The following is an 18,612-nucleotide window of genomic DNA, read 5'->3' as shown; positions in this document are numbered from 1 at the left end:
GAAACTCCATTTTGGATTCATTCACTTGTTCTCAATGAGATCATGTGACTGAGCATTTTTAGGAAATGTGGTAGGTTAATTTTAAAGATGTTAGCTATACAATTGGAAACTTTGAAAAACTCTTGTCAGGTTCTGGCAGAGCTTATAAACGTTTGTTAATGCTTGAAACGGCATTACTAGCTTAATGTTTCATTTAAAACAGTAAGAAAGGTTGTTGTTTTTTCACATGCAAGTGCCTAAAGTTAGACTCCTAAGTCCATATATAAACACCTGGCTTACCAGCTGTAGGATATTTGGTTGCAGCTGCTCTTTAAAAGATAGACTACAAGCAGCAGAGTTCCTGGAGGGAGGGAAGAGATAAAGATGGATAAGTAAGAGAGGGAAAGGGATATCCTAGCCATTCCCATATCCATTTGGAAAACTAACCCTGCTATGAAAATAAAAATGTTTTCATCTATTGTGCAAACATAGTATAGTCCAGGAATTCGCTCTTTCTCTTTCAAACAACTTTTAATGGTGTTATTTTCAGTGCCAGTCATAGGCCAGACTCATTGTCAGGTGTCTGGGCCCCCAGCAGTGGTCCCCCTCTCCACTCCCGGAGTGGCAAGACAGCAGTGCCACGTGCCTGGAAGCCCTGCAATGGGGGTCTGGAACTGGCTGACACAAACCCACAAGTGATTGTGGCAATTGTGGACAGGGTGGGGCCAGACTACCCAGGAAATGTACTGAATCAATAATTTATATATACAATATGTAGCTTAGGTCTTTAAAACTGCTACTTAAATTACTTGTATTCTCAAATAGACAATTTGCCACATGCATGAACTCTATTCTGATGTGTTTGTGTGTTTTTAATTATCCCTGTAGAACTTGGATGCTCTGCATGACCATCTTGCTACTATTTATCCGGGTATGCGTGCCCCTTCCTTTAGGTGCACTGATGCAGAAAAAGGGAAAGGACTCATTCTGCATTATTATTCAGAGAGAGAAGGACTCCAGGATATTGTCATTGGAATCATTAAAACAGTAGCTCAACAGATCCATGGTACAGAAATAGACATGAAGGTAATGTTTCTTTGTATGTTCTGACAGAAAGTTGATGTCATTCATAATATTGAAAGAGCTGTATGATATAATGGAAGACAGTATTTTTTTTATACATTCATACTTTCCACAGAGGTTTTGCGTACTGAAAAATCTCTCCATTACCCCCCATGTTAACCCAATACCTTCAAGGTCATACAGTGCCCTCACGTGCCTTTGCCCTGGCCACACCCCTGTACTGGCCACAGAGAAGGAGAATGGCATAGGATCCACTGTACCAACTCACATCTCTCTAGACTGGTAGGATCCTCCAATGGCTATCTCTGACAATTTTAGGGCTATTTTGCACCACCAGAACACCACAAACTGGTCACAGCACAACCCAGGCTCTGGGCCAAGAAATGAAGAAGATTAGCATGTCCAGTTGAAACTGCAGAGATAATTTTGCATTGGTAGAATGTACATTTTGCATTGGTAGAATGTAAATCCAGCTTGCCATTTGGCCAGGATACCAGAGGAAACACACCTATCCTTTCACAAAGTGCCATGGAATCTTTAATGGCAATAAGTGTTCAAGACCTTTCTCTCTTTCTTTTTTTTAATCTTCCTTATGTGAAAGATTGCAACTATAACAGCAGGCCGCCCTTTATTACCACATTGGAACATTGATTCAGTACCGACTCAGGAGTGCCACCTACTGACTCACGAACACCATTCATGTTTTCCCTGGAAATACATCATCCTGGTGCTGATCAGCCCAGTGTTAATTTGCATATAGTCTAGATGGCTAATGGCTCAGAACAACATCCAGTAATCCAAAGAAAGAGAAAAGGGGTACAAAGATTATGTTCCGTATTATTTTTTCCATTTTCATTTATTTTCTTTTTGCCTAGTTCATGTTCTCTGAGCACTTATGCACTTTACCTGAGGCATTTTTATACATGTTCTAAATTATGTCACTTCACCAAATTTGGTGTCATACTCTAAGCAGCCTATGAGAAAGGGGGCAAGTTCTTTTACTTCCTGTCTTTGAATGGACAGGGGTAAAAGTTTCAGAAGTGCCTAAGTGACTTAGGAGCCGGTCTCAATTTTAAAAAATGACTTAGACACTTAGACGCCTAAGTCCTATTGACTTTGATGATGAGACTTAGGCCAGGTCTACATGAAAAAGTTAGGTAAACTCAGCCATGTCACTCAGGGATATGGAAAGTCTACACCCCTGAGCGATGTAATTAAACTGACCTACCTCCTGGTGGAAACAGCGGTAGGTCGATGGAAGGATTCTTCCGTTGATCTAGCTGTCATCTCTCAGCGAGGTGGGTTAACTACAGTGACAGGAGAACCCCTCCCATCTCTGTAGTAAGTAAGTAAGTACAGATAAGAAGCCAATGCAAATAATGTGGCACAGGTGTAATGTGTTCACTGCAAGATGCATTGCTAAGCAAATAAGTATTTACATTCTGCCCACACCATGCATATTACAGTAATTCAATCTTGAGGTGACAAATGCATAGTCACTGTATAGTAATCCACATACAAAAGGAAAATTCAGTGTTGTCCAAAATGAGTCACAGACAGCTAACTAAGAAAAACCCCAGTCTTCCTTGTCCTGCTTCTATGAAATGCGGGCGTAGAGTTGAGCTCCATCTGCATACTCATGGCACCAGGGCCTGACCACTAAATGTCTCAATTACACATGGAACAGGAAAGGTGATGGAAGAGAGAGCCCAATGCAACCCTCTGACTTTTCAGAATGAAAGGATTGAAACTACTCCAGTTCACTGGGTTGTCTACAAAACATGGTAGTCAGTGGTATTTAAGGCAACTAATAGATCTAAAACCATCCACATGGGTGTCTGATCATCTTCCATCATCAGAAGATCATGAACCAATGTCTGCAGTCCCAGTAACTGTTACGGTACTGTAGTGCATTTTTCATTACATAACCTTTAGCAACAACAGGAATTTAGGGACAGAGTCTGCAGTTCATTTCACAACCAGATAGTCATAGCAGTGAACTAAGGAGCATTTTCAGAAGTGTCCTTAATAATAAGTACATATACACCTGTTTAAACTGCCACTTTAGAAAGACCTCCATGCAGGAATAATATCCCGCTCCCAAAGCGATGCCCCAAATCCTTCAAACAGCACTAAACAATGCAGCCCATGACTCCTATCATATTCCTTGACTGAGACTACTCCCCAAGGAAGAGCTGCATTGGCCACAATGTTCACAAATCTCTGCAGAATAAGATGGGTCTCTTATGTGATTGGACAGGCAGGGAGGGGAGGTCTTAGATTTTCTTTGCAACCAGAAGGCTTAGAATCTTGAATCTTTTTTTAAATAAATGAAAGCTTAGATTCTCAATCACTATCTGTGGTGAAGGATGGATTCTCCTCAAATTCCAAAGCTGTGGACCCTCAGAAAACAGAACTCTGGACAAAGTAAACAACCAACAGAATCTAATCACTTAGTTAAACAAAAACATTTATATTGAAGATCACCTAAAATTTGCTATGGCGCTCATAGAAACTGTTAAGGTGTGTGTGATCTGGATAAGCAATAGCCTTTTGATATAAGCAGAACTCTCTGCATGGAAAATCTCATGGAAAAACAGACTGAATACTATGCATTATCTTTTATTCTTTCAACCAACAGATTTGTTTAAGCATGAATGTAATACTATTGAAATATAAGGCAAACCCTTCATCTGCTGGGCTAAACAGACTTTGGGTTTCAGTCTTGTCCTTGCAAATGAATGGCAAATACCTGAGAACGCCAGAAACACCAAGCCCCTATTGAATTCTTATACAGTCCTTACTCAAGAAAAAATCTAACTGAAGTCTATAGGGAAAAGCCTATACAGCATAAGGGGTGACAGAATGGGAAAAGACAGCAATACCCTCACTGATCCATTGAAAAGAGAACTTATAGTTATCAAGTAAAGCTCAACGGTGAAAATCTGCCCAGTATAAGTGGAAACTTGAATGTGACTTTTCATTTAGCTAAGCAGGGACATATTCCGAAGATACATTTTGTTGCAAAGTTCAGGAGGGAGAACCAGCTAGATATTTTCTTTGAAACCGGAAGAGTGATTTGTCTTGATTTTAACTGCAGTTACCATAGTGATTGAGCTTTTATACATGTCAGGTTGATGTCACTCACCAATTAAGACCACACAGGGAAACAAGAAGAATTAAACTTGACTCCTGGCTTTGTCACTGCTGATGCTGCTCTTTCATTTACCAAGTTTAGACAGCATCTTCTTTGGAAAGAAGATTTGGCCCAGTTTGTTTTGCCTAAATTTACCTGGGTGAAACTGAATGGAGAATTTACATGAATGTTTAAATACCCAGAAATTTAATTTTAAACAGGCACACATGTAAGAGGTCATGGTACTCGCAGAAAAGGTTAATAGAATTTAACTGGTATGAAATCAATAGGGTTGTATAGAAATTACTATAAATACTTGTACAATTTAACAGAGAATATGATCCCTTCTATGTGTTTTGCATCATCCTATAGAATTCTGTTGTGGTAATTTAATATTTCATTAAATTCTTTATCATGGTTTAAAATCAACACAAAGGATATAATTTTCTATTAAATTCTATAGGAGGGTTTCATAATACCTAACCCGGTTACCAGTTTTAACAGGCAGCTGAATAAACTCTCATCTAGAATGTGGTCCAGAGTGCATTGAAATTAGAGGAAAGACTCTTGGTGACTTCAGTGGGCTTTGGCTCAGGCATTTAATTACCTTGTTTATTTCTCACATTTCTTATGTATTCAATGATGGAGTTGTTCCCTCTTTCCATACATGTTTTCTGTATTGGAATTATTAGAAGAGTTGCAGTTGCCTTTCACGGTGCTGCCTGTTAAGTGCTCACATCAAAGCCTGTATTCTGCATTGTGTTTCTGACTGCATCTTTGTGCTGCTGTTGATATATTTGCATTCTGTAAAGGTTAGGAGAGTAGCACAGCACTCACATACAATAGCAGGCTGCCTTTATCAAACTGTGAAAGCTTGCTGTGTCTGTGTAGGGTCACATCTCACCCTGGCTAGATGGTTTGTGATATATGAGATATATAGTAGTTCTGGCACCTCCTTCTATATGATAGGACTTTGGAAATTAGCATTTGCTCTCACCCACACTCTTTAATTCCTATGCTGATGCAGAGACTGGGGTGGATGGTGAAATTGCTTCATTGAGATGTTTAATGTGAAAAGCTAAAAATAGATTGCCAATTGCTAGTATTTTATGGTTGGTTTTTTATGTGGAACCCTAACCTTTATTGGTTGATTAGTTTTCTGTGGTTCTCTTGTTATCAATAAGAAAAGATGAGAACTTGTAAAGAGGTTCAGCGTGACAGCAGAGAACTAGAGAGACTATCAAGTACAGTACTATCAAGACCACAAGAACTCCTGTTCTTTTTGCGGATTCAGACTAACACGGCTGTTACTCTGAAACCTATCAGGTGATATTAATGGAGTTGGAAGATATAATGTTTGACATGGAAATTTCCTTAGAATATGAGATTTTTAAAATAATTTCTAAAACTATTTTTTTTCAAATAGAAAAGCTTTTAATCCAAGCTATACAATTTTTTCCAGTTGTGGTAAATGAGATTTCTTAGAAGTGAGATCCAAACTCTGGTCTTTAATCCCACAATAGTCACTGATGGAAATGATAATCTGGAAGGCCTAGTTTAATAATGGTGATACATCCAGGGATTTTGGAAGAGGTTATAATCTGTTAAATTCTAGAGGCCCAGTTGTCCCTATTGACCAAAAACAAAACAAAACATTTTATTGGCGACAGAGAGAGAGATCATCCCTTCCCTTCAGAACCACCAGTATTATCTAACTACAGTATGACTACAGCCTCATTCATTCTCTCAGATATAGGGTAATGGTCTCTTGGAAGATGAAGGGATGGGGGTCACTAAAGCTTTGTATTCACAAGAAGTACAGGTCTAAGCCACACTGGTGCGTGGACAAACCCACAGATTTTTTTTTTCCTTCATGTGTCCACAAGTAATTTCCGACCCCAAATATATACTCTTGGCTCTCCAACTGCGACTACTCGCTGCAACACCTTCCACTGTGGAGCTGGAGTTCCACTTTGATAATACACATAGAGAACAGCATCAGGCTTTAGGAAACCAAGGAGATAGACAAAGGGAGTTAATAGCATATTTTACTGGACTGCAAAGAGGAAGGATGGGCCTGTGTTTAATGCACAAGACTGGGAGTCCAAAGGACTGCCACACTCAGTCACTGTGACACTCAGCTTTCCTCTGTGTAAAATGAAGACTGTAATTATATCAGTGCTTTCAAAGATATGTTGGAGCTTAATTATTTGATGTCTGTAAAGCATTTTGAGATCCCGACCTCCCGATGCCATAGAAGCACAAAGTATTGTTATATTGTTTCCCCTCGCAAAAATGGGAACCAAATTTTGGTAACATCCCTCCCTGTGTGCATATTACTGCTAACACATGAGTTATGACCATTCACAGATGGAAAAAGACCTCTTAATATTCACATATTTTAGTGATGACATTTCTTTGTGCATAATAATTTGTGCCAATATATTTTTTGGAAACGTTTTAGAACAACTCTAGCATATATCTCCCCACCTCTGTGTTTTGATCTTGTCTTTTGTGAGTCTTTTGGTCTGGAATTAAAAAAAAAGGATATTCAAGACATTCTTGAATCCATGTTTTTGGATGGTTAACTGGATTTTCTGAACACTTGAATAGGAATGCCTTCTCTGCCCTGATTTACACCCCATTGAAATCTATAGGATTCCTCAGGGTATCAGGGCCTGAAACAAAGTTCACTGAAGTCTACGGAAAGTCTCAATGATGTCAATAAACCTTGGATTAGGCCTGAAGTGAGGACAGAATTGAGCCTAATATGTTCCAATATGTTGCTGCTAAACAGTATTGCCTAACTAGACTTATTGTGTTCCACCCATTATATCTGATTAGGTTTGGCAAGAGATAAATTTGTCCACACTTGATAAATGATGATATTTCATTATGCATCAGCTTTAATTATACCATGCTATATGGCTTTCCTAGTAAACAAAATTAGCCCTATTAATTTCATTATTTCAAGGAACTTTGAGTAGGATTGTTAGAGTAAAATAAAATGATATGTTCAAGATATTAATATGAGATTAAACCAATAGAACATATGAAATGATGCTGGTTTTTAAACATTACACATTAACAGCTGTGGTTTGGAGAAGATGCTTTTAGTTTTAACTATAGGGCCTGATCCTGTAACCCTTATTGCTTTCATGAGTAATGATTGCAAATTCAGGGTCCTTAGTTTGCACACAGTCATGCCCATTGAAACAGATAGAAGATTGCCTTATTTTTTTCCTTTGTTGTGATCAGTAACACACCAGATATTTGCCCAGCTCTGAGCAGACATGCAAAAGTTAAAGACTAGTCTTAATAATCAATGGACAAATCTGGATGTGTGAAAAATGCCACTCCGCTGCTGCAATGGGTGGGGAGCTTGATGGGCTTGGCAGTGAAGGGGGACAGTCCCAGCAAAAGAGGAGGGAGACACTCACTAAGGGACAGTATGTGCTTCTCACCCCAGGAGTCTCTAGGCCAGCTGATTGGGCAAAGAGAGGTGTCGGAGAGAGGTGCTGATTGGACAGCATTCCCCATCTCCCAGGATTTAACACAGTGTGGAAGCCATGTGGAACCTCTTTTAACTCAGTTCCAGCAGTCGAACTCAATTCACCAGAATTAGGAATGGGAATCCAGCCTGACAGATGCTGTGGGTATAGCCCAGGGGTCGGCAACCTCTGGCACTTGGCTCGCCAGGGTAAGCACCCTAGCGGACCAGGCCAGTTTGTTTACCTGACACGTGCGGCTGATTGCAGCTCCCACTGGTCGCGGTTTGCTGCTCCAGGACAATCGGGGTGGCGGGAAGCGGCGCGGGCCGAGGGATATGCTGGTCGTGGCTTCCTGCCGCCCCCATTGGCCCGGAGCGGCGAACCGCGGCCAGTGGGAGCCGCGATCAGCCAAACCTGTGGACGCGGCAGGTAAACAAACTGGCCCGGCCCGCCAGGGTGCTTACTCTGGCGAGCCAAGTGCCAGAGGTTGCAGACCCCTGGTATAGCCAGTCACCTGTTTGGGGGTCATGAAGGAATTTTTCTCCCATGGGCCAATTGGTAGAGGACCAGGGAAGGATTTTTTTTTGTTTGGTTGGGGGGTTTTTTGCCTTCCTTGCCGCACCTTCAAGCCACAGTGGGTTAAATAGGAATGCACATAGTACCTACCTGGGAAGGAGTTATTTATTCGTTGCAAAATGTGGCCACATTTCCAGTGCAGTTAGGAGAATGTACAGTTCTCAGAGGTAAAAGACTTGGCAATGGGCCTAGCGATCATGGGATAAGGTGAGACCTTGTGGCTTTCCCGAGCTGAAGTCCCCACCCTGCTGCACCTTCTGTGGCCCTCAGTGGGGAGAGAATACTAGGACTCAGAGAGAGCTGAGTCCCGAGGGTAAGCTAGGGAGAGCTACCCTCTGTTATGGGTTGTATGGTAAGGAGCCCTGTAACTTCTGCACTGGAACCAGTTAAATATCTAGTATTAAAGAGTATGGAAGATGGGCAGGAAGCGCCCCTTCCCTATGTTATAGTTTAATAAAAGTTGTGGCCGGCCGCTTAATTCCATGCATCTGTCTGTCCTCATTTCACTTCTGTGTCTGCATCAATAAACACATTCTAACACATCATAACAATTTGTTAAAAAAGAAAACAGTGTATAGTTTGTTAAACGCTCACACTTGTGTATACTTTGGTTTGCTAAAGCCTCATTCTTTAGTAACCGATATTGAGTTACAAATGGGAATAGCCTTGTGCTTTTCTTTAGTTTATTTCTACAAAGTGAGGAGTAATGAGGAATTATTTCTTTGTTATAAGCCAGTTATTTACTATTGTATTTATGTTCTGCAGACATCATAGACTTGATCCACCTTCACTGGTGCAAGTAGGTGCTAATTGCCCCTCCTTGAGCTAGCAGGGGCTGCTCCAACAAGAAGGAATTATTTCACCCTCGGGGAGGGTAGGTGGCTGGTTGCATTGCTGCTTTTTCTTGGAAGTTCACCAGGGTATGGCAGTTTCATACTGTATAAGAGCCCCAGGAATGAAGTCTCCTGAAGCCAAGTGCTGCATGAGCCCATCCTTAGACTAGCCATGCCCTGGTCTCTCCCCAGCCAGCACTGCCTACTTTTGGGGATCCATTGACCAGGTGCAGGCTTCCCATAGAAATAAAGATGCAGGTGGCTTGGGCAATGCAAAAGCTTCCAGGGGCACTTTCCCTCACAAGAGGTCCTGTGTTCTGGGCTATATCAGCAGACCCAAGCATAATCCAAAGCTGAATGTAGCTCCATATTTCCAGGATCTGGAGATGGTGTAAACATATCCATTTAATTTAGAATTTACAGTTCATATTTGTATGGTCTTCAATTAGTGCCAAGAGCAACTGTGCTTGAATAAAGAAATGTTTTTCCTCCCTTGATTTGTAGAGACTTTTTAAAACTGGAGATTTCTATGGGAATACTGTATTTTTGCAAGAACTGGAACTCATTATTTTGATATTTATGTATCTATTTTCTCTAAATGTGTTCTTGTCTTTGCAATAGAATTCCAATTTTTAACATGTGATAGAGGTTATTGCTACATGTAGTCTCTCTCTTCTTTTGTCCAGGTTATTCAACAGAGAAATGAAGAGTGTGACCACACTCAATTTTTAATTGAAGAGAAAGAGTCTAAGGAAGAGGACTTTTATGAAGACCTTGACAGATTTGAAGAGAACGGGACCCAAGAGTCCCGCATCAGTCCTTACACTTTCTGCAAGGCTTTTCCTTTCCATATAATATTTGACAGAGATCTGGTGGTAACGCAGTGTGGCAATGCTATATACAGAGTCCTTCCACAGGTCAGACTATTGTCTTATGTGAACAGCTGCAACAAGTGTTTTAGATATTATTTTAATAACAACACTCAAGTGCTGTTATAATTTCTTATTTATTTATGGTATATTGTTATACGATATATTCTGCAAGGGTTAATTGTGAAGACATTAAATAGATTTGCAATTGTCTCTCTACATTACAGTGCAGTGTTTAATTCTCACCTTAAAATGCAGTTGTACTTTGAAAATGGACTATGTAAAAATAGCACCTGCTTCTGGAACACCTCTGGCCTCCATGTATTCAGGGGGTCTTACTTTGACAACAAAAAATATTTTATTATTTTTCAGGCTTATTAACATTGTGGAGCTAACATCGCTGCAGTATGATTGGGTGCTGAATGTTCTTTTACATCAGCAACATCAATGTTAACTAAGTTCTAATTACCAATTTTTAAGGGCCGATTTCTGACCTCAGTATATGCCTATGAAACCCCACTGAACACCGTTGTTCTTACTTAGGATTGGGAGCCCTGTTATACTATGTACTGTGTAAACTCATAGGATAATGTGGTCCCTTCCCTGAAAAACGGACAATCTAATTTAAGACAAGATGGAGCTAGGGAGTGTAGTAAACAATCTAAGGGAAGGGGGAGAGGTCTAATGAGGATAGTGTTAATCAGATCATGCAGTGACATAGGCACTGTGCATATCTTGCTGGTTCTGAATCATTTAAATATTTTTACAATATAGTTAATTTTACTGACCTTTTACCTCACCATTGTGATTTGGTGATTTCCTAGAAATGGCTCTTGAGAAGGAATTGGAAAGAAGAGAGGGCAGTGGCTTTTCAGATGAGTTCAAGGTGGTTTACTGAACACATATAACTAGTGACCTACTGAATATGGCCAGCAGAATCTTTATTACAGGAGATAATAAGTGAGAGAACACAACTTGACTTTTAGAGCCTAAGGTGAGTTTGTAGGGAGGGCAGTTAGAAAAAACAGCTTTTTTACTTGTAAAGTGAAGGAATGTTGAGAGACCCCAAACACGATATGGTGCAGTGCTATTTTTGCAGAGTCACTTTCCAGAATAGAATTGCACTTTAAAATACATAGGTACCACAGCCATGACTTGAAAACCATAGTTTAGTCTCATATTTTATATAAAGAATGTACATCTGCATTCTCTATGTCTCTATTCTCTTCCACCTTGCATTGTATCTGAAGTGAAAGAAATACAATCACCATGTGAATATTTTCTGGTTGTAGAAAAATCCTTTATTTCCTTAGAAAATGAGCTTCTGTTTGTCTTGTTTGTGTTTTAGCTTCAGCCAGGAAACTGCAATCTATTGTCAGTTTTTTCCTTGGTTCGGCCTCATATTGATATTAGCTTCCATGGGATCCTCTCACATATCAACACTGTCTTTGTATTGAGGAGCAAGGTAACCAAATAATGTTCATCTGGCTTTTGAATAAGTAAGTACATTTTACAAAGATAAGAGATAACTCAGAGGCTCTCAGCAAAAATCTTTTGCACAGTAGTAAGCCCTGAACCCATTCTGTGTCTTGGGCCAAGAAAAAGCCAGATGCATGAATTCATATGTGGTTATTAGGGTGGGCTATAGATGCAGATACAGGGAGGTGCATACTTTTGCATCTATGATGCCTTCTTTACAAACAACGATCCTGTACAATAAATGACATTACAGAACTGCAGCCTTCCACTGGGAGTTACAACAAAACAACAAGGAGTTGTTTATATAACAACAAAAACAACAAGGAGTTGTTGTTATACAGTGGCACCTTAGAGACTAACAAATTTATTTGGGCATAAGCTTTCGTGGGCTAGAACCCACTTCATCAGATGCACGAAGTGGAAAATACAGGAGCAGGTATGAATACATGAAAAGATGGGAGTTGCCTTACCAAGTGTGAGGTCAGTCTAATGAGACAATTCAATTAACAGTAGAATACCAAGGGAGGAAAAATAACTTTTGTAGTGGTAATGAGAGTGGCGCATTTCAAACAGTAGACAAGATGGTGTTAGTAACAGTAGGGGAAAATTAATATGGGGGAAATTAGGTTTAGGTTTTGTAATGATCCAACCACTCCCAGTCTTTATTCAGGCCTAATTTGATGGTGTCCAGTTTGCAAATTAATTCTAGTTCTGAAGTTTCACACTGGAGTCTGTTTTTGTCAGTCTACTGTTTGAAATACTTATGCCTAAATAAATTTGTTAGTCTCTAAGGTGCCACAAGGACTCCTCATTGTTTTTGCTGATATAGACTAACACGGCTACCACTCTGAAACCTGCATAACAGCAGTTGCTCCTGGTTTTGGGGGAAAAGCAACTACGTAATAGTTTGGGAGTCCAGCATGTAGCATATCACTGCTTGGGCCCTTCCACACACACACACTCTTCAACCGCAACATGTTCCCACTTCCTCTTCTATAGACGGGCAAGAGAGCCAGGCAAACTCATGTAAATGAGTGCAGCACATGAAGTAGCAACTGCTACACCAGGTAACTTGCTTATTTACTCAAAGTAATATCCCAGAAGGCTGAAGGAGATGTCTTGCATATGCACTGACAGGATCAGACCCTCAGTTTGAGAAATGACATCTAACAGAGGAAAAGGAGGACAAAACCAGCAAAGTGCATGCACGCAGTCTCAGTGTCAACATGAGGCAATTAACAAAAACATAATGCAGACAAAAGAAAGTCAGCGCAAGCTAAATATCAAACTGTTTTGAAGAAATCAGAAGAAACTGGGAAGTAGTGGTTGTGTAGGCAAAGAAAGACACTAACGTAATGGAGATAGGATACCTTAGAAAAGTTAAAAATACTATAGTTTGGCATGTTCAAGAAACCAGTTCATTTGGTCTTCAGTGTAGTCTATGCTTCATGTATAGATTCCAAGTTTCAGAGTAACAGCCGTGTTAGTCTGTATCCGCAAAAAGAAGAACAGGAGTACTTGTGGCACCTTAGAGACTAACAAATTTATTAGAGTATAAGCTTTCGTGGACAACAGCCCACTTCTTCGGATGCATCCGAAGAAGTGGGCTGTTGTCCACGAAAGCTTATACTCTAATAAATTTGTTAGTCTCTAAGGTGCCACAAGTACTCCTGTTCTTGTATAGATTCCAGACATCCTGATCTTTCCTCTAGTGAAGGTTTACGTATGTCTGTTTGCATGTGCACATGCACATGTGCCTGGTGAAGTAACACAGGAATCATTATTGTTATTTAATTATCACTTTTTCATTACAAGGAAGGATTGTTGGATGTAGAAAAGTTGGAGTGTGAAGATGAACTAACTGGCACAGAAATCAGCTGCTTACGCCTCAAAGGTCAAATGATCTACTTACCTGAAGCAGACAGTATTCTCTTTCTTTGTTCTCCAAGGTACTTTAAGCAATAAAAGTACTCTATTTGACAATGTGGAATAGCCACCAAATTGCAAGAGTGTCTCTAAATGCATGTATGATTACGGAACCTCACTGGACCAGATTCTGTTCTAAGTTATAGTGGTGAAAGGCCAGTGATATAAAGGAGTTGCATGTAGAGAACAGAATGTGGTGCATTCATAAAATCATTCATTACAAACATTGGGACATATTATCCCACCTTTTTCTAAGCAGAACAACTCATTAACTGAGAGGTTTTTAATAAGTCGTGACATTTGGTTTATGAATTTCATAACCCTAAGAACTAGGAATCACTTTCTCATCTGGCAACACGCTCGAATAGTAGTTTCAATGCAATTTTCACAGTGAGATGCAGTGTTATTTAAGAATCATCTGGAAAATTAATTTGGAAAATAAATTATGTAATGGACTCACGTCATAGCATGACAACTGTCATCTTGATTGTGACGAGGGATTGAACTGAGGACCTTCAGCGCTAAAAGCATAAACCTTTATAGTTTTGCTAAAGGATCAGTCTTGTAGCAGTGAGATAACACATTCATATCCTTTGTGGAGCAGGCACAGGTGGGAGACTGGTAACACACACTGACCAGTAGATTATAATAGCATTGCTATTATTTGTGTGTGGGGGGGTTATTTTAGACATTTATAAAATGCATCAATCAGGGCTCTGTATGCACCGGTACAATAAAGACATGCATTAATGCATACAAAGATAGTTGATAGAAGCTACTTGTTTTACCGTACTCCCAATCGTTTAATTAAAAGTATTACCTCACTATTTACCCATTTAACCCCAACCCCTGCTACTAATCAATATTTTAAAGGATTCCTTAGACGAGTTTACTTTAATGTGCATTTCATTTTATAATGAAATACATTTCTCTATATAACAGTGTGATGAACTTGGATGATTTAACTAGAAGAGGGTTATATCTGAGTGACATTCCATTGCATGATGCTACCCGTGACCTAGTCCTTTTGGGAGAGCAGTTCAGAGAGGAATACAAGCTGACTCAAGAACTGGAGATCCTCACAGACAGACTTCAGCACACACTAAGAGCACTGGAAGATGAAAAGAAAAAGACAGACACGTAAGAATTAATTCCCAGTTTTAAACTGGAACAAAAACGGCTGGTAATTGTGGAGCCAAGAAAACACAAACTTTTTTGTCTTTATAATGTTGTATAGTCTGAAGGTTCTCAAACATTAGCTGCAATATAGAATACCACATGCATAGAAAACTGAAGGACTCCTTCCCTTCTTTGCTGTAAAGAGCTAAAAACTAAAGTGAACCAACAGTCCCCATAGCTTTAGAATGACCTAAGAGAGCAGTGTTCTAGAAAAACATCTTACTGAGGATGTGTTAGGCAGAGCTAGTGACAAAGTGCCAATGATGCAGAAATCACTCTATAATTTACTGTGTACCCTGTAAATAAAGAAGATAATTCATAGGGGTCAGGCCATTTGGAATAACATTGAGAGAAATAATAAAATATTAAGTAATTCTTGATCTACCATATGTAACATTTAATTATGAAAATTTAAATTTGAAAATGACAGAAAACACAATCAGACTACAAGTAATTTGATTTTCTTATTTGAAAACTGTATTACAGTCTATAGGCAGCCAAAAATAAAAGACTATTTAAAGTCCTGCTATTGTATGATGCTATGAATTGGCTTTTCTATGCCTTGTGAGAGTAGAACTACTGCACAATACATTGAACATGCAAATTATTACTATTACATAATGATCTCTAGACAGGACTCAGAGAGAAGACTAGTTACTGGTAAATTAAGTAACTGGCTCTGAGACAAGCAGGATTTGACTAGTAGTCAAATGTCCTATTTGAAAATTAGTGTTGTAGTACCAAAGTTGTAGTGTTGTAGTAGCAAAGTTTCTCCAGGTCTGTCAGTACCTAATAGGGATGTTGACAATGTTCTGCCATCAAGACTGTTGTCCTATTGCTTATCCTGTAGAGTGGTGGTGTCACTGTAAATGAGTGGCAAGAAAATGATGAGTTGAGGAACTGAAAAACGAAGGAAACTTAAAAAAACCTACTTTTTATTTGTTTGTTTGACTAGTAGAAACACTTTTAACATCAGTGAACAGTAACCTGTTTGGCACCTAATAGGAAAGGCAGCATCAATTATTGCTCTAACACATGCCAGAAAATAGTCCATAACTATATTTAATGCAACAGAAAGGTTGCACAGAAAATCAGAAAATCTAAAAGTTCAGATTCCGGTGACAGTATTCATTGAGCCATGTTGCAAATTCTATGTTTTTTGGCATCTATATACAATATTAGATTAAAGACATACATAGCAATAATAGTTTCAAGGTGCACATTAAAATAGGAAACTAGGGATTGAAAATGCTGTGTTTGTGTAATGCACAACTTCTGCTGTTAGAAGTGTAGCTTTTGCATTTCTCATTTTTAACTTTGTCCGAACCATTTTTGCATGCAATTTGAGTCCTTTTTTTAAAACAAAGAAAACATGCATCTCTTTTAAAATGTTAGCATTTAAATTGTCTCAATTAGGCTTTGAATTTCACACCTCACTGAGGTGAATAGAGTATGAGAGTGGTATGTTCCTACCTTTGCTGCTTCTCTTCTTTAGCTGGAGACATTTTTTTACAAGATTTGGTTAGCAGGGGCTGCAGCACATCAGTATAAGATCACCTTTTTTTAAATAAAAGTTTAAAATTTCCAGTATATTGTGGAATCCGTTAAAAACTTCAAAATTTTCTTCATGCCAGGGATTGTTTCCTGTCTACAGTATCAATACAGTTCTTTGTTTTGCTATGGTTTGTTTTTTGGAGGCTTATGCGATTTGAGTTTGTGAGGCTTTTAAAATCTCCCTGACCCAAACTTGGCTCGGATCCTGCGATCCGATCTATATGGGCAACCCCCCATCCTCACACAGTGTCCCATTGTGGTTAGTGGGACTTCATGCAGGAAGAGGAGGCCACCTGCACAGGGCTGATTGCAGGAGTGGGATCTCTCTGAGCAGCAGTCTGAGAGCATCAGCTCCAATACTCAAAAATGTAATGAGAGAAAACGTGCAGTGATATCACAAAAGGCTTTAATAATATTTAAGTGGATGCATTTTGGACATGCTCAGAGGTGATTTTTCTGTTGCTGCTAATGTGTATTTATAAATTATTCTCTTCCTCATCAAAACCTAGAAAAGCATATACTCTTCAGTAGGGATTTTGGGTCCAATTCTGCCACCTTTGCTTACTTGTAAACTCACTTAAGTCTGATAGATGTTAGTATCATCAGATGGCAAAACAATTCTGCCCAGGGTTTTCAGAACAGACTTACAGCAAAAATGACAGAAGTTTGAAACTTAGCATAGAAATAGGACTCAGCCATCCAACCTTTACTTATGAAAGTAGCCCTTGCTCATGTAAGTAGCTCCAGTGAAATCTCTTGAATTTGCTGTCCCTGACACCAGAACTCTACCTCATTCCTTGTACTTGGTGATGGCAAGGACCAAGACACATGATTTCTTGTGTGACATTGAATAAAGGGAGAGAAAACTCCTTGCACACTCTTTCCCTCCCTTTTTCCACACATGCAGAAGGTACCACAATCATACCCATCAGCTGCAAGAGAGTTTAGAATTGTGTAGGGAGATCAGGGATGTGTAAAACCAGTTTAAGTAATTCCAGTAATTGAGACTGAACACTTTGATGTATTTAAAATAAAGTAATTTTAGAAAATTCCATCTATTATTCTTTGGGGAAATGCATCCATCCATTATTCTTATCTCTCTTCCTCATCTTTCTCATCCTGTTTATTCCTTTCTTCTTAACTTCCATGTCTCTCTTTGCTTGTAATGTTTATTGCAGGCTGTATAACCAATGAGATCTGCCAGAACTTTAAAATGCATAATTTTAGATTGCAAAGTAGTATCATTTTTTCTGAGTTACCATCAGATTTTTTTTGCTAAGTCCTGAATTGTTACCACTTTGGCAAATTGCTGAGTTTGAGTTCTGTACAGTGGCAGATGAAAAGCTGAAAAGGGGTGAACATGGGGGTAGAATATGGGCCTATGTATATGATTTAGTTTTTAATTTGCATTGTGATTTACAATATACGGGGGGAGGGATAGCTCAGTGGTTTGAGCATTGGCCTGCTAAACCCAGGGTTGTGAGCTCAATCCTTGAGGGGGCCACTTAGGGATCTGGGGCAAAATCAGTATTTGGTCCTGCTAGTGAAGGCAGGGGGCTGGACTTGATGACCTTTCAAGGTCCCTTCCAGTTCTAGGAGATAGGATATCTCCATTAATTTATTTATACACTGTTTCCTTTTTGTCATATGGACTGTTTGATTTGTTGAAAAAAATGTAATAAACCCTAAGGGTGAGGTACTACACTTGTGTAAATTGGTGTAGATCCATTGAAATTGGTGGAGCAAAACCAAGTTACACTCTCTGAGGATCTGACCCACATACTTTAGGAATAAGAAAAAAGTAGAACCAGGTATCTTTAACAGATTATGTCAAAGAAATTATCAATATATTTCTTAGTAGTTAAGTGGTGGCTTTGACCTATGAGCACGTGTGTTTGTAATGTAATTGCTTTAACCATATGAACCACACTGATGTATATGAGAGCCTGGTGTTTAAGGAATAGACTCCAGTATAAGCCTCGTACATCACTTAACTGTTGGAAATCATTAATGTATAATAACCCCTCAGGGTCATATTTAAATAATACATTTATTCTCTCTCTCTCTCTCTCTCTCTCTCTCTCATATCCCTGACTTATTTGACCTGTCTAGATTGCTGTATTCTGTCCTTCCACCATCTGTTGCAAATGAACTAAGACACAAGCGTCCTGTGCCAGCTAAGCGGTATGATAATGTGACCATTCTCTTCAGTGGTATAGTTGGATTCAATGCATTCTGCAGTAAACATGCCTCTGGAGAGGGAGCCATGAAAATTGTTAATCTTTTAAATGACCTTTACACAAGATTTGATATTCTGACTGATTCACGAAGGAATCCATTCGTTTATAAGGTAAACATGAGATTTTAGGGCATTGCTACTGTGTTGCTATAAGGTAGTTTCATAAAATAAATATAATCTCAGTTCTGTCCATTGTCTTTACATGTTTTTACAACTTTAGTGTGGATTTAGTCTGCAGTGAAGAAAAGAACACGTCCACTGCTAGTTT

General features: G+C 39.2%; 1 protein-coding gene across 3 annotated transcripts in view; it reads left to right on the top strand.

The window, feature by feature from the left end:
• Positions 1–18,612, top strand: part of GUCY1B1 (guanylate cyclase 1 soluble subunit beta 1) — a 56,358-nt gene that overhangs the window by 28,450 nt on the left and 9,296 nt on the right. For all 3 annotated transcript variants that reach the window (XR_008445091.1, XM_054029877.1, XM_054029878.1), the window contains exons 5-10: positions 868–1,065; positions 9,785–10,015; positions 11,316–11,432; positions 13,262–13,395; positions 14,315–14,512; positions 18,218–18,455. Coding sequence is in view for 2 of the 3 variants with exons in the window: in XM_054029877.1 (XP_053885852.1) it covers positions 868–1,065; positions 9,785–10,015; positions 11,316–11,432; positions 13,262–13,395; positions 14,315–14,512; positions 18,218–18,455 (1,116 nt within the window). In the remaining variant the exon portion in view is untranslated. The remainder of the gene's footprint in view (positions 1–867; positions 1,066–9,784; positions 10,016–11,315; positions 11,433–13,261; positions 13,396–14,314; positions 14,513–18,217; positions 18,456–18,612) is intronic.

Source organism: Malaclemys terrapin, chromosome 5, assembly GCF_027887155.1.
Source record: "Malaclemys terrapin pileata isolate rMalTer1 chromosome 5, rMalTer1.hap1, whole genome shotgun sequence".
Lineage (NCBI taxonomy): Eukaryota > Metazoa > Chordata > Testudines > Emydidae > Malaclemys > Malaclemys terrapin.
The sequence above is the reverse complement of the archived record's forward strand: the minus strand, read 5'-3'. Positions and strand labels throughout refer to the sequence as shown.